General features: G+C 44.0%; 1 protein-coding gene across 1 annotated transcript in view; it reads left to right on the forward strand.

Annotated features, from left to right (window-relative positions):
- Positions 1 to 13,394, forward strand: part of LOC147750851 (protein NEDD1-like) — a 381,766-nt gene that overhangs the window by 269,844 nt on the left and 98,528 nt on the right. The window contains exon 10 of the mRNA XM_086937101.1: positions 12,257 to 12,385. Within this exon, the coding sequence (XP_086793227.1) occupies positions 12,257 to 12,385 (129 nt within the window). The remainder of the gene's footprint in view (positions 1 to 12,256; positions 12,386 to 13,394) is intronic.

A 13,394-nucleotide genomic window follows, 5' to 3' on the forward strand; every position in this document is an offset into this window, starting at 1 on the left:
GTACTATCTCACATTGCCCATCTGTGCCGATACTCCTGCTCAGGGAGCAGTGGCGGCTGGTGACGTTTGAGAGTAGTGAGGCTGGGCGGTGCACGGGGGAAGAAGGGTAAAGAATTGGTGTTCAGTTTAACGAGACACAGCATTTTTGGGAGGCCAGTCACCATTTCCCATGTAAATCGTTAGCAAACAATTAGATAAAACTATGCATTTTCTAGCAAACTTTAAGATAAAAGGAACAAAAAGCAATGGCTTTCATAGGCTTTTGTACAAGAAAGTTTAAAGTTCCTTGGAAATATCCTAGCTTTGTAAATAAGCCAGGATTTCCTTCTAAGGAATGTGTGCAGGTGGCAAGACATTTCGTGATCGGTTTCTCAGTGAGAGAGGCAACAAACTTGGATGCCAGTTAACACACCTATTTCAAGGATGTGACTGACCAATGGCAAGGAGACAATGATTCATGGTGAGGGATGAATATATTATTGAACTAAACAGCAAAATGCGGTCCTGGAGTCACCCCCTCCAGAGTGAATACATTCTTGGGGTGATGCTGCATACAGTCCCAGCTCCCTAGTTGCCCCTCTTCTGAATTCAGCCTTACCCCCACAGAGCTTAAAAGAAATACTTTTTGCAGTAAACCAAGTAAGTCATTGCTGACGTGGAGTCTGGACTCTGGATTATGTGCATTGCAACATGCTTTCAGTGACACCAAACCCTCCACACAAAGGCCACACTGCACTTGTTGTGCACTTTTGTCGGTTCATACACCAACATGATCCACAGTATCCAAACATAAATACACAAAAATCGCTGTTGGCAAAATGATATGAACACCATACACTCTCCTCAGTCATTAATTGGATTGGATGATTTCACCAAAAAAGCGGCTGTTGAGCAAGTTTTTAAAAAAAAACAAAGACTTTAATTTTCAATGACAATACAGAATAAGGTCTCAAGGCTTGTCAAATCACACACATTTAAAACCTCTCTCAAAAATGTTCAATCCATTGATGGACAAAGATTTTTAAACAAAAAAAGCAGTCTTCAGTGCATGGTTTAAAGATTTTTTTAAACATCATGCAGGGCACGACTGAGCTTGAAGAAGTTCAAAAAACCACAGCAACAAAAATGTAAGAGCAAGAACATGGTACAAGTCAAATCTAATTTGCTAAAGCTTAGGCAGGGCCTGAGACTGGCACACAATCACTGCTGCTGATTTATGGCCAGTGATGTTTACCCACCAGGCACCGCCCCACCCCCCACGAAGGAGAGGGTTTACAGCAGGAGCTAATTTTTTTAGGTCTCGTTAGAGCCAGCGCATGCGTTGCTCTGGCGAGAAATTTAGTAGCTGGTTTTGAAAGTGCTACCCATGCCGGCCACAAGCTTGCAATTACGCGCACAAGCGCATGCAGCGTGCACAGCTGCCATTTGGCTGGCTGCTTTGGCTCATTAAGCCTTACAGTGCGCGCGTGAGTCCCCTCCCCATCCCACCCCCTCTTCGTCCGCTCATCATTTTCCTTTCACTTTCACGCCCCCCCCCCATCCCCTTCCTCCTCGTCAGCTCTTCACACGGCCATTGCTTGCTTGTTTATTTACTGGTAAATATGACTCGCTCCACGGCATACTCCTCTAATTAGCCATTCGGTATTTGGGGGCCTATGTTTTGAAATCTGTAAAGTAAAATGTCTAAATGAAAGCTTTTAGAAGCTGTAATTATACAAGCATCAGAAAACACAAGCGGTGTTGTACATTGTCTAAATTAAAGCTTTTAGTAGCTGTAATGAAGCAAGCTCGGAAAACACAAGAACAGTAAGTACGGTTTAGTTACCAAAGTGCTTGGTGGTAAAAATTATACTATTGGCTAGTGTCTGCTCCTGGAACTTCCTCCCTAGACCGCAACACATCTCTTTTGTAGATGACTGTGCCCGAGCTATTCTTTTTAAACAAGAGCGTTTGAATGTTTGATCTCTGTCACTTAATTGACCGTTTTATTTGTGTCAAGAGTGTATGAAATTACTCTACTACCAGGAACTCGGTGACAGTGCGCGGAGATGCACAATGGTGCTTGCATTCCTAGTCCAAGGGAGTGAAAAAAAATACTGTGGGTGCATCCTCCGCCTGCCTTTCCGCATCCTAAGGATCATTAATCATCGAGGCATGACATCAGCCCCCTTAGATCACACTTTTCCCCCCTCCTGACATTGAACATCACAAATCTCCTGCCTTCCTGACAAAATTTAAAAAAACCCTTCCTTGTGCACCTACACACGTTCTTTTTCTATATACTATAACACAGGTTTTCCTTTCATTTTTTCCAATCCTGTAGGAAGCCTCTCATTCTGCAAATAGGCTCTCCGTTGAAATCGCAGAGGGTAAGCTGTGTGTGGTTGGTGGATAAATGCTCATGAGTTTGGTTACGCTTTTGAAACAGTTTTACATGTAGGTCTCATGTTTTCTGTTTTTCAGAACTATCTTGGCCCTGAGGAGAATCCCCCCTGAATCAGGGAATCGAAACGCGTAGGCCTCTGTTTTCTGGTCTGCTCTTGTCACTCAAATGTTGATTATACCACATTTTGAGCGAATTTAATGTACACAACCTTTATGATATGTTCTCTGAGAATGTGTATTGTCATGGATCCTTTGGCGTGTACTGTCTTTCACAATTAGTTTTGTAATAATTTCATATAGACCAAGAGAGCAGTCCCCCCTCTGTTTTCTTCTTTTCCACTTCAAAAACTGGTAGATCTGTCAATCCAGTTCTGTGGAGTGGTTGGTATGATTGCATGTATGTAAGTTGAATGACTGTGATATGCCTGACTGAGTGTTGATGTGTTTATATTTCTAGTGTGCTGTGTCCAAGTTTTTTATAAATGTATAATATTGTGATTGGAATGATTTTTTTGTCATATTTTTCAATTTATCTAGAATAAATAGCTATTAATTAGCCTAACCCAGTTTGGAATAGTTTTTCTGCTCTGGTTGTCATTTGTTGCTTGAGAATTAATTATCAGTTTTGGCATATCTTTTGTTATATAGTACGGTACGTTCAGCATAAATATTTCATCTGTGTCAGGCTGGACTGTACTAACATGTTATTTAAAGGGGGCGCAACCCCATGAAAGCCCAACAGTGAAGAATTGTTGGAACATAAATGCATTGTTTCATCTATCACTGCGGCCCTACTACAGCTGTGTTAAGTATGTAACGTGTGGGTTTCTACTACTGTGTAAGAAAATAATGTTTTAGTGAAAATATTTTGTCATTTGACCTTGATTGGAGCAGTTATATTTTACGAGTAGTTATCCTGTTAATTTGACTACTTCACCAACTACTGAACTGATGTGCTAAACCTACGCTTGGGATTAGACTCTTTGCAAAGAATGTAGCGCTTTCATCTCTTTCCAACTGCTTTTTGTTTAGTGTAAACTTATTATGGTTTATTGTATAATCGTTTTATGCTTAACTGTCGCACAGCGGTTTATAGTTATTAGTGACTTGTGTCTGTGGGTCTAACTGCACGATGCTGATGACGAGCTCAGCTCGTCATGATGCACGGTTGAGCTGTGCTGATGACGAGCTGAGCTCGTCATGAACAATGGGAAAGTGGGGGCCTGCAGCACAGGAGGGGAAAACACCTAGCAGCCAAGGTGTTAAATGTGTTAGTAAAAGTTATAGGTATTCATTCCAGTGCGAAACGAGCCTGTGCCGTAACTTTACTTTCAAATGGCTGTGAAGATTAATTGTTTTCTGACAAGAACAAGCATTTCCAACATAATACGTCTCGCAATTGCGAGATTTTGAGCTATTGGCACTGAAAATGATAATGCCTTTTATTTATGTGTTTAAAAATCCTGCAATTAGAAAAGGCATTGTCAAAATTTCTACAACGCGAGACTTGTTGCATTTTTTTTTAGTGACTGTACAGACAATTCCAATCCAACCATGTTGTGCGCTGCTGCACTGGTAGTTGCATTAGAGGGGTTCATGGGCATTAATACACGAAAAGTAAATTGCCCTCTTGTTCCCTGTTTTGGTAGTAAAAGACAGCCATATTGAAGTGCAGTGGGCCGTGACTTTGAGCGTGGTGCTGCATTGAGGCTGTCTATTCAGCTACTCCAGGAGCCCACAAGGATGGGGACACATCCAGCCTTGCAGCACAGTTGTTTGCCAAAAACTCCACATCACTGGGCCCTTTAGAGATAAGCATTGGCATGGCCAATAGGTCTCGCCTTTGGGACCTTATAAGTGTTTAGCCATTCAACAATTGATGTTGTTGCACAAAGGATATTGTGCTGGATAACTTAACACTTATAAGGTCCCAAAGGCGCGACCTATTGGCTATGCCAATGCTTGTTCTATAGAGCTAATAAGAAATCATGCAGCAAGTTAAGTACCTCACTGCTGAGGCAGAATCCAGGCTCTGGTTTATGTGCATATCAGCAACATGCTTCCAGTTACACTAAAACCCTCCAAAGTCCACACAAAAGCCTCAGTGCACTCCGGTCTGTCTATTTATATCACTAACATGATCAACAGTGACAATGTCCAAACACAGAAATACACGAAAATCAATGTTTCCCAGATTTTACTAACATCTCACTCTCCTCCTAACGTAGCCATTCATTTGATTGGATGATATCACCAAGAAAAGGTGCTGTTACTTAGCTACTTTTCCAAAATAACTGAAACTTGAATTCTTTAAGGTTTCAACGACTGATAAATCATCATTTACTCCTCATTGGAGACGTTTTGTGCTCAACCAAAAATGTTTTGTATTATAAAAGAAAGGTGGTGCTGCCACATGAACATTAAATCTCTCGAGACTGGCACCACAACCACTGCTGCTGATTCATGGCCAGTGTGAACTGAAATATCTTCCCTCTGACAACCCGGCCTCCCCTTCTCCTCCAGATGAGTTAGGAATTCAGAGCTGAAAACTTTAAAAAGAATACATTGTGCTCGTCCAGCAAGCAAACCTTAGCCATTAATTACCAATTAAACCCCCTGCTGAGTCCGGACTTCGGTTTAACAATTCAGATTCACTGTCAAAGTAACAGGCTTTGTCACTCACTGACGGTGATTCTGTAGTGCTTTGCACATGCATGGACCACTTAGCTTTTTTTTATATTTATTTCAAAGAGTTTTATTGAAGATATTTGTAATACAGTACAGTGGTAATGCGGGGGCACATACAGATGAGATACAGGCATCTTGTGGGTACATTCGGCATTTAGGCATGGCGGCTGATATTGGTAGACGGCGTATCTGTAAGCCCCAAGAGACTGGAAAGAAAGTGAGAAGGGAGGATAGGAGGGTGGGACAGACCTTTAGCTAGGTGGTTCACCTCTAGCCTGTGGCGGGTTACCACCAACGGAGCTGGGCGGTTATCTGTCTACGGGGGTTTGTGTGACCCTAAGTGTGGGTCTAGGGCGGCCCACATCCCGCTTCTTGCTGTGTGACTGGTTGAGTAACTTGCCGTGATGTCCGCCCCCCTGAGGAAGGTTACCCAGTTGACTCATCTCTTAAATGTCACCTTGCCGGTGTTCTTCCAGTTCGCCAAAATTGTTTTAGCTGCAGCTGTGAGTAGAAGGTCAACCCGGTCCCTGTCTTCCCTAGATTCTAGGTCTGGGGCCATGAATGCGGTGGCTAGTCCATCGAGACCTTGCTGTATGGTTCCCCCCACTACTGTGTTGATTAACTTGTAAATCTTGTTCCTCAACACCAAAACGATAGCGTTCTGGGAAACACTGCATAATAGACACTTTAGCGAAGAAGAGAAATCCCGGCTCTGGGTCTCAGCCTCCAAGAACAAAGTATCCCCCCAACTAGCACAAACAAAGTACTGGCTACTGCACAGAGCGTTCTGGACGCCGGCCCGCCTAGCTGCAGTATGTGTCACAGAGCGCGACACATGCTGGAACTGCCACTTAGCTTTTTTTACTAACCTACCTGGACTTGGTGACTGGTCCACTCGAGAACCTTCTGGATCAGACTGTTTCTACGTAATGCACACTGGCAGTGCCCAAATCCTTGCTGCTGCAGCTGCTCCTGACTGCCTTGTCAATTAAGCACAGATGCTCCCTGGGCCTGTAACTGTAGTCCACACGGCCTACAATTACCAGACACCCGGGAAGCAGACACCTCGATTCTGCGCAGTGTGTCTTCAGAAATCCTAATGACAAACTGCGCAGACTCAATTTTTCTGCTCCCATCTAGCCTGCCTGAAGCCTCTAACCCACCCTTTCCCAACTCGTCACAGGGAGGATTTGGGAAAGGGTGGTGTGACCTTCCTCTCCATTCCCTAACTGACATGAAGCCCCTGGCACTACAGGGCTCCAGCCTGACGTGCCCGGGGAAAAACTTTACTTCCACGTCATCAAGGGGTAGAGACTGGTCTTCGAGGCTATGTCTTTGCCAGATTGATGACCTCACAGGCCTCATGGCTGTGAGCTCGTCAGCCTGGCAAACGACTCAGCAGGGCCCGCTCCAGGCTGCTTTTATGAATGAAAAGGATCAGCGTTGCTTGCAGTGACAGGAGACTCATCAAGAAATGACGACCCACAACAACAAAGGCTAGAGGTGTGTCTCATGCATGTAAATAATAAAAAAAACCTTAGTTCACCACCAAAAAACAAGCATTTACAATGCAATGGTCTCGGCATTATTAAAGGTAGAGCTATTGGCATTGCTTATGACATATTTTTTCTTTTTTTTTTAAACATAAATAAATGGTATTGTCATTTACAATGGCAATAGCTGGGCAGGCCTCAATTCTCTGGCAGCAGGGGGGGGGGGGGTGAGATGCACTGATAGAGCTATGTATGTGTCATTTCTCGGGCAGAAGGAAAGTTGACAACAAATATGGGAGACTGCATGCATTTGTGTTTGCTGCATCCAATGCTTGCTGTATTATCAGGGAAATCAACAGTAAAAACGAGCCCAGCTGGCCATAAAACAGGCTCACATACTAAATTGTCAGACAAGTCCATTGGGTGGCATTGTCTGATTGCCATGCATAATTGAGAAAGCTATTCCACAGGAGGGGCATTACAACTGAGAAGCATCTTTCTCCTGTGAACTGCAATTGGATTTGGGAGTATGGAGGAGGTTGAAGTTGATGAAATGCAAGGGTCTGGCTGGGGCATACTTTTGCATTATGAGCTGCTGGTAAAAGGCAGCGGAACCATTTTTGCATTTGAAGGTAAGGAAACTTTCCTAAACATTTTAACGAAATCCTAACATATTCATAAACAGACTATCTGCAGTCACATGGTGTTCAATAAACACTGCAGAAAGGCTCATTGTCACTGTAATGCAAGCCAGCAACATCCTAGTCTTAAGAGTGGAACTGTTCATGCTTCTCCAACTAGTAGCTCATGAGCTACTAGTAGCTCTCAAGCTACTTCTATGTAGCTCTCCCGAGTGTAGCCCAACATGTTAAACTAAAGGTTGTTGTTTGGCTGAACTGATATATATATATGCAAAAACGGAAACGTATGCATTCAAGATGAAAATGTGTTTATTTTCAAAACACTTTTTTTTAAACTGATGTTTTAAGAAAAATTATGTAATATCCTGTTATGCATTATCCATGGAATGGCATACCAAATTGGCAAACTTTTTTTTTTTTTGCATTACTGCTGGCAACCCTGCCTGAGGCACTGATGGTTTTTATTGTTGGTCATCTTGCATGGGGTGGCGACAACTGTAATCTTGTCTGATGTGGTCACTGTTACAATACTAATAATGTTAGTAGAACGGGATTCTTTAATTAAATATAAGTAGCTCTTGACACAAAACAGGTTGGAGACCTCAGGTCACTGTAAGTCCAGGTTGCAAGAGCATGCAGAGCGCCAACCAAAGTTTCTCACAGAAAATATATAGATTTTAAACCAAAGGTTGACACAGACGCGAGGTTCCACCTCCCACAGCATTCAAAAACAAAATGGAATGCAAGGAAATTTGAAAGCCTTCTCCAGTACACTAGGGAACCTGACTGGCCTAAGGGGAGTTGGATAAACCTGGCACACTTGAAACACTGATATTTAGACCAGCCAGTCAACATTCAAAGCCTTGGTATGAGAGGAAAAGTCACATTTCCTGGCAAGATGGTTCGAGTCATAGCTGTAACTTACAAAGTTGAATAATAAAAGTACCAATGCATTTTACGCTTTTTTGAGAAAATGAGGAAACTATAAAGCACTGAGAAACTCAAAGACTGCATTCATTGCTAATATGAAGGTTTAGTTCACACAAGACAAAAAGAATCCACAGTTTAACATTTCAGCACACTCAACAGAAAAGAAAGCAGACATCTTATGCAGAAAGGGGTATACAGCACTGGACTATAGTGAAAACTGGGTCGCCCCTTATTCTTGACACCCATCTTCTACAAGGTCTCCAGCTTTGCATACGTTTTCCATAGTATTGCTCAGCTGTGTCAGATCGCAGGGTTCTTGAACTTATTTTATGAGACTGCCTACAAGTAAATGGGTCTCTCATTCCAGAACACAAGCGCCCCCCCCTCCACCTCCCAGTGACCATAATCAATGCCTTTTGTCGCGTGACAGACTGTAGGAGTACCCGGATGCATGGTCTCAGAGGTGCATCAACACTTACCAACCACCACCCGCATGCAGTTGTGAAGCTCCCGTGAGACTGTTCAGCATAAACATATTTCACAGCATGTTTCAAAGCCAAGGAACGACAAGCTAAATTACCTTTCAGAATCAGTGTCTCCACTGTAGCACAATCAGGAATAAAAAAAACGCATCTGTACTCGAGAGATTCATTCAAAATGGGAGGATCCAACCACAATGAACACTCAACAGCTGTTAGCAGCATAATCTGTTCTCCCAAGTGAAAACCACCTCCAGAGTGCAAACCACAATTACTGTCTGGAGGGTATGAGCAGCATCACATGTGCTTGGATTGTGTCACTGTTGGGGGATTATCACTGTGCCATTTTTTTTTATTAAACTGCAGCTGGGCTTTGGGGTGTTCAGAATACAGTAGCCATGTCTGCAAAAGATTTCAAACTTCTTGCAGAAACTCTCACTTTTAAAAACAAGGTTTAGGATCAAGGCCTACCACCATATACTACCATAAAAAGCAAAGATGCTGGGCAGACTACAGATTTAAAAAATTGTAGTTTCTGGGTTCTCGCAATAAGTGAACAGAAGATCGTGAAGTCCCTCTTTTAATCATCCACACTCTGCAAAGACGTTAAAAACTCCGCATTGCACCTCGTTCCAAAGTCATCTCAATAAATGGATTTGGTAGTCAGGACCATTAGACAAATATCAACTTCACCACCAAACCCATCACCTCAAAATCGTTGTTACCCCAATAAAGGTCACTCCTTTCTCTCGAAGAGCAGAACGCGGGTAACAGATTAACTGCTATAAATGGCAGCAGCACTGAAGGAGGCAAGATTAGAAATGCAAGGTTCTTCTTAGCTAGCACATTCAGTCTTATTTCAAAGCACCCATCTAGTTAAACATTTGCCTCGACAAGTAGCAGAGCCCACTGCCCGTCTAGTATCATTGCAAAGTGCATGAAGGAAATGACGTCAAACTCTTAGCAGTACTGTCAAAGGTGTTTGCCCTGTAGGAGATTAAATGGCAATCCTCTCATCATATAATACCTCAGTGAACCCAACGTCTTATGAGACCATACATTACTCAGCAGAACTGGGAACAACAAGCAAGCTCAGTCACTGTTCTCTGTCACTGCCTGCAGTTCTTTTCTTCCACATCACACGTGCAGACCAGAGATCTTTTCCTGGAGAGCGCCTCAGATGCTGTAACCAACTGCAACATCTACGAAAACCCCTAGAGGAAGTCCCCGGCGGCAGGCGTGATGCCATTGAACGCAGTGATCCAGCACAACCCAGAAGCCACTGCACAGCAGGAACCCAAAACTCTACAGTCTTCTGAAGTGCTTTCAACTGTGTGCTCCATTTAGTTGCAACTGTGAAGCAAGTGTGTTGGTATGAAGCATAAAACAAAGCCTCTCTGGGCAGGTGCTGTGTGAAAGAAATATAAACAGATGCTTCTCTAATGTGGAGAAGTGGAGAAGTGTGGCTCACTGGTTAGAGCAGGCAGACCCTGAAGCAGAGGTCAGACCCGGGACCAGGGTTCAATTCCCGATGCGGCAGGGTCTTGAGCTCAAATGTCCATGGACTCGATAATTCTCGCTTCGGTGCCTGACCTAATCATGGGTTCACACTCTGCAACTCTGGGCATTAAGCTTGCTTAATCTCCACAACGGCCCTCCCCCGCGGCGGGATGCCTGGCTTTCACCTTGGGGATGCCCTGTAGGGGCTATCTCACAGGGAAAAGCCAGGACTGGTTCCCAAGGCAAGCGCGGAGATACCCCTTCGGGGGTCGATTCAGGCGCTATATAAGAAACATAATAATAATAATAATAATAATGCCTACATGGAAACAGTTAACTGTACCAGGTAAGGAACTTCAAGGTCCATACACTGACAACTCAACACAAACACCAACTTTCGTTGCATTAACAGAAAAACGAAGCACATTATCTCTGCCAATTAATATTCAGATTCATACACAAGAAAACCTAATCGTCATGCAGCGGAACATGTTGGCATTTCAATAGTAAACTAACCAGACGCGTAGTATGTTCATAAAGAAAAGTGAAGCACAATTCCTAATTTCCGTGACAATCCAGGGTGTACTGGAAAATCATTACTGGCAAACGTGACTTTCACAACATCCAACAAATGTATGTAATAAAAAAGCACCCACGTTTATCTGTTGGCACTAGGAATCACAAGAAAGAGATAAATATTGAACTCGATGTGTACTTCTTTGGTCAATTGCCCCTGCTCTGATTGGTCTGTTCGATAAACCGATGGTATTTGTAGCTATTGAAAGAGTTAAGCCCATTTGTCTAAACAGTGCAATACTTATTTAGATTAAGAGCAATGCGCGCTGGTTATGACTACAACGTAAAAAAGAAAATGAAGGTCCTCCGTTAGTATTCTTTACATTTAATTGCCACGTTCGTATATTATAAATTACACATATTTGACGTTAAACGAAAAGGGGCTGTGCATCATTATATTTAAACACATCGAGATCACAGAACCAGAGACCGCGTCGGACCACAAATATACAAATAATACACCAAAACGGCTTTCAGCGCTCTGCGGGTAGTAAGGGACGGGTGCGCGGAGGTCATGGCCGCCAGCAGGGCTGGGAGGTTTGAACAAAGCTAGGGAGGTGCAGGCTTCAGAAACTGATGGTTTCAGAGCAGTATAAACGTTTGTCGGCATAGGCGAGATTTAGCTAGGATATGAGAGTGAAGGGCCTTGTGCGGCTGGGCTGGCTTCTCTCCTGGGATGCGGGGCTCTCTTCCCAACATGGGAGCCTTGCGGCCGGAACGAGGACAGCTGGAGCCACGAACAGCGGGAGGGGGCGGGAACGTGCGGCTGGGCTGGCTTCTCTCCTGGGCTGCGGGGCTCTCTTCCCAACACGGGAGCCTCGGGCCGGAACGAGGACAGCGGGAGCCACGAACAGCGGGAGGGGACCGGAACGTGCTGCTGGGCTGGCTTCTCTCCTGGGCTGCGGGGCTCTCTTCCCAACACGGGAGCCTCGCGGCCGGAACGAGGACAGCGGGAGCCACGAACAGCGGGAGGGGGCAGGAACGAGAACATCGGGAGGGGGCGGGAGCAGAGGACAGCGGGAGCAGAGGACAGCGGGAGCAGCGGACAGCAGGAGCAGCGAACAGCGGGAAGGGGCGGGAACGAGGACAGCGGGAGCAGGCGACCTACCTCATCTTTGTCGAACCGCAAAATGGCGGCCGCAAAGCGCTGAAGAATTTCGGATTTGTAGGCGTGTTCAGTGTTCTCAGAATGGGCGTGGCCTAAAAGTGGAAAGAAGAACACCGAACACACCTCCAAATCCGAAAAGGACGGAGCCTATTCGCAGGGACAGCTCTCTTCCAATGGCTGGCCTCCGTTTAGGAAGCCAGCCAATGGGAGAGAGGCAAAAACAGAGGCGGGCCAAATCGTACTACTAAGAGTCATTAAATCTCGGTACTTCCGGTTCTGCCTTCGGAACCGGATAGTACCTCGACCTAAGAACCACTGTCTGTTTTTAATCTGCTAGCACCGATAAGAATTTGCAATTACCGTTTTTTTTTATTGTTGATGTTTGCTTCAAAATTAATTCCTGCTTTGCTTCAAACTTTTATTTTATAGTGAATATGCTGAATTATTTGTTTACAGGTATTGGTTTCACTGCCAAACTAGATCTTACTCCTTCAAAAGAAAAAGCCAACACAAAACGTGCAAAAGGAAACATCAAGAAAGAGTTTTTGAGGTGCTCTTTGGGGAACGCGGTCTCTCCAGTCACAGGTTGTAAATTTACACATTTTATTGTGTGTCTTTAGAACCATTCTATCTCATGTTGTGAATTGTGAATAAACCAACAGTAGTCTTAATTTTGCAATGCAAAATGTCATAATTTGAATGCTTTAAGCTTTGCTTGAGAGATCATTGTAGCTACCCTATGGTACATGTAATCAGACAGTCTCCAGAATCCAGAGGATTGATTCATGTAGATGTCAGCGGGACAGCGACCTGCCTCATAATTTTGAGTTACCCATGGTTGCATTGGCATATGGCAGGAGCACTTTGGGCAAAAAAAACCCAGCTTTTTTTGTCAGATGCAAATCATCATAGCAGGAGATTTCTGCTGAAAATTAAGAAGAAAATCTGTTACACACTGGAAGTTTTCTCCCAGTAAATGGAGAACATTTTTGCATGTTTTCTGTTTAAGGCTGCCATTCCTTCACTGGCCATAACACACAGTAAAAAATAGGTTCAATGGCAGTGACACCCGACTCCATCATAGCTTTCCAAGAAACCGTGTAAGAGACAGCCTGGGTACCACAGGGTTTCATATGCATCCGTTCAAAGCATCGCCATACCCTTCTAGAAGAAACTCCGGCTGCTTCCGGCTAAACCGAAGGGCTGAGGTCTGGCAGGCAGTAATGCCACTAGAACGCGATCAAAACTTTGTGCAGAGCAAATGATAACAAACAATTTTAATTCAGACCTGTTTATCTGAAACATTTATGCATCCCCAGGACCACCAAAGCTTCACCAAAAACAAAATGAATTCCTCCACGAGATGCTTGTGCTCATTGCTGGTAAAACGTAAAAGTACTTTAAAAATTGATCTAAATGCAAAGCTGTTTGCATGGGGCAGTTACTGTGAGGCGTTACAAAGAAGCCAGAATAGCATGTGGTGCAGCAATCGCCCTACATAGCTTTAGCAAAAAGACATTTAAGGTGAAATACTGAGCAAATTTATTTTTGAGAATAACCTAGTGTCTGTTTTGGACACCGCTACAGCAGAAAC

This window comes from Lissotriton vulgaris, chromosome 1_1 (genome assembly GCF_964263255.1).
Source record: "Lissotriton vulgaris chromosome 1_1, aLisVul1.2, whole genome shotgun sequence".
NCBI lineage: Eukaryota > Metazoa > Chordata > Amphibia > Caudata > Salamandridae > Lissotriton > Lissotriton vulgaris.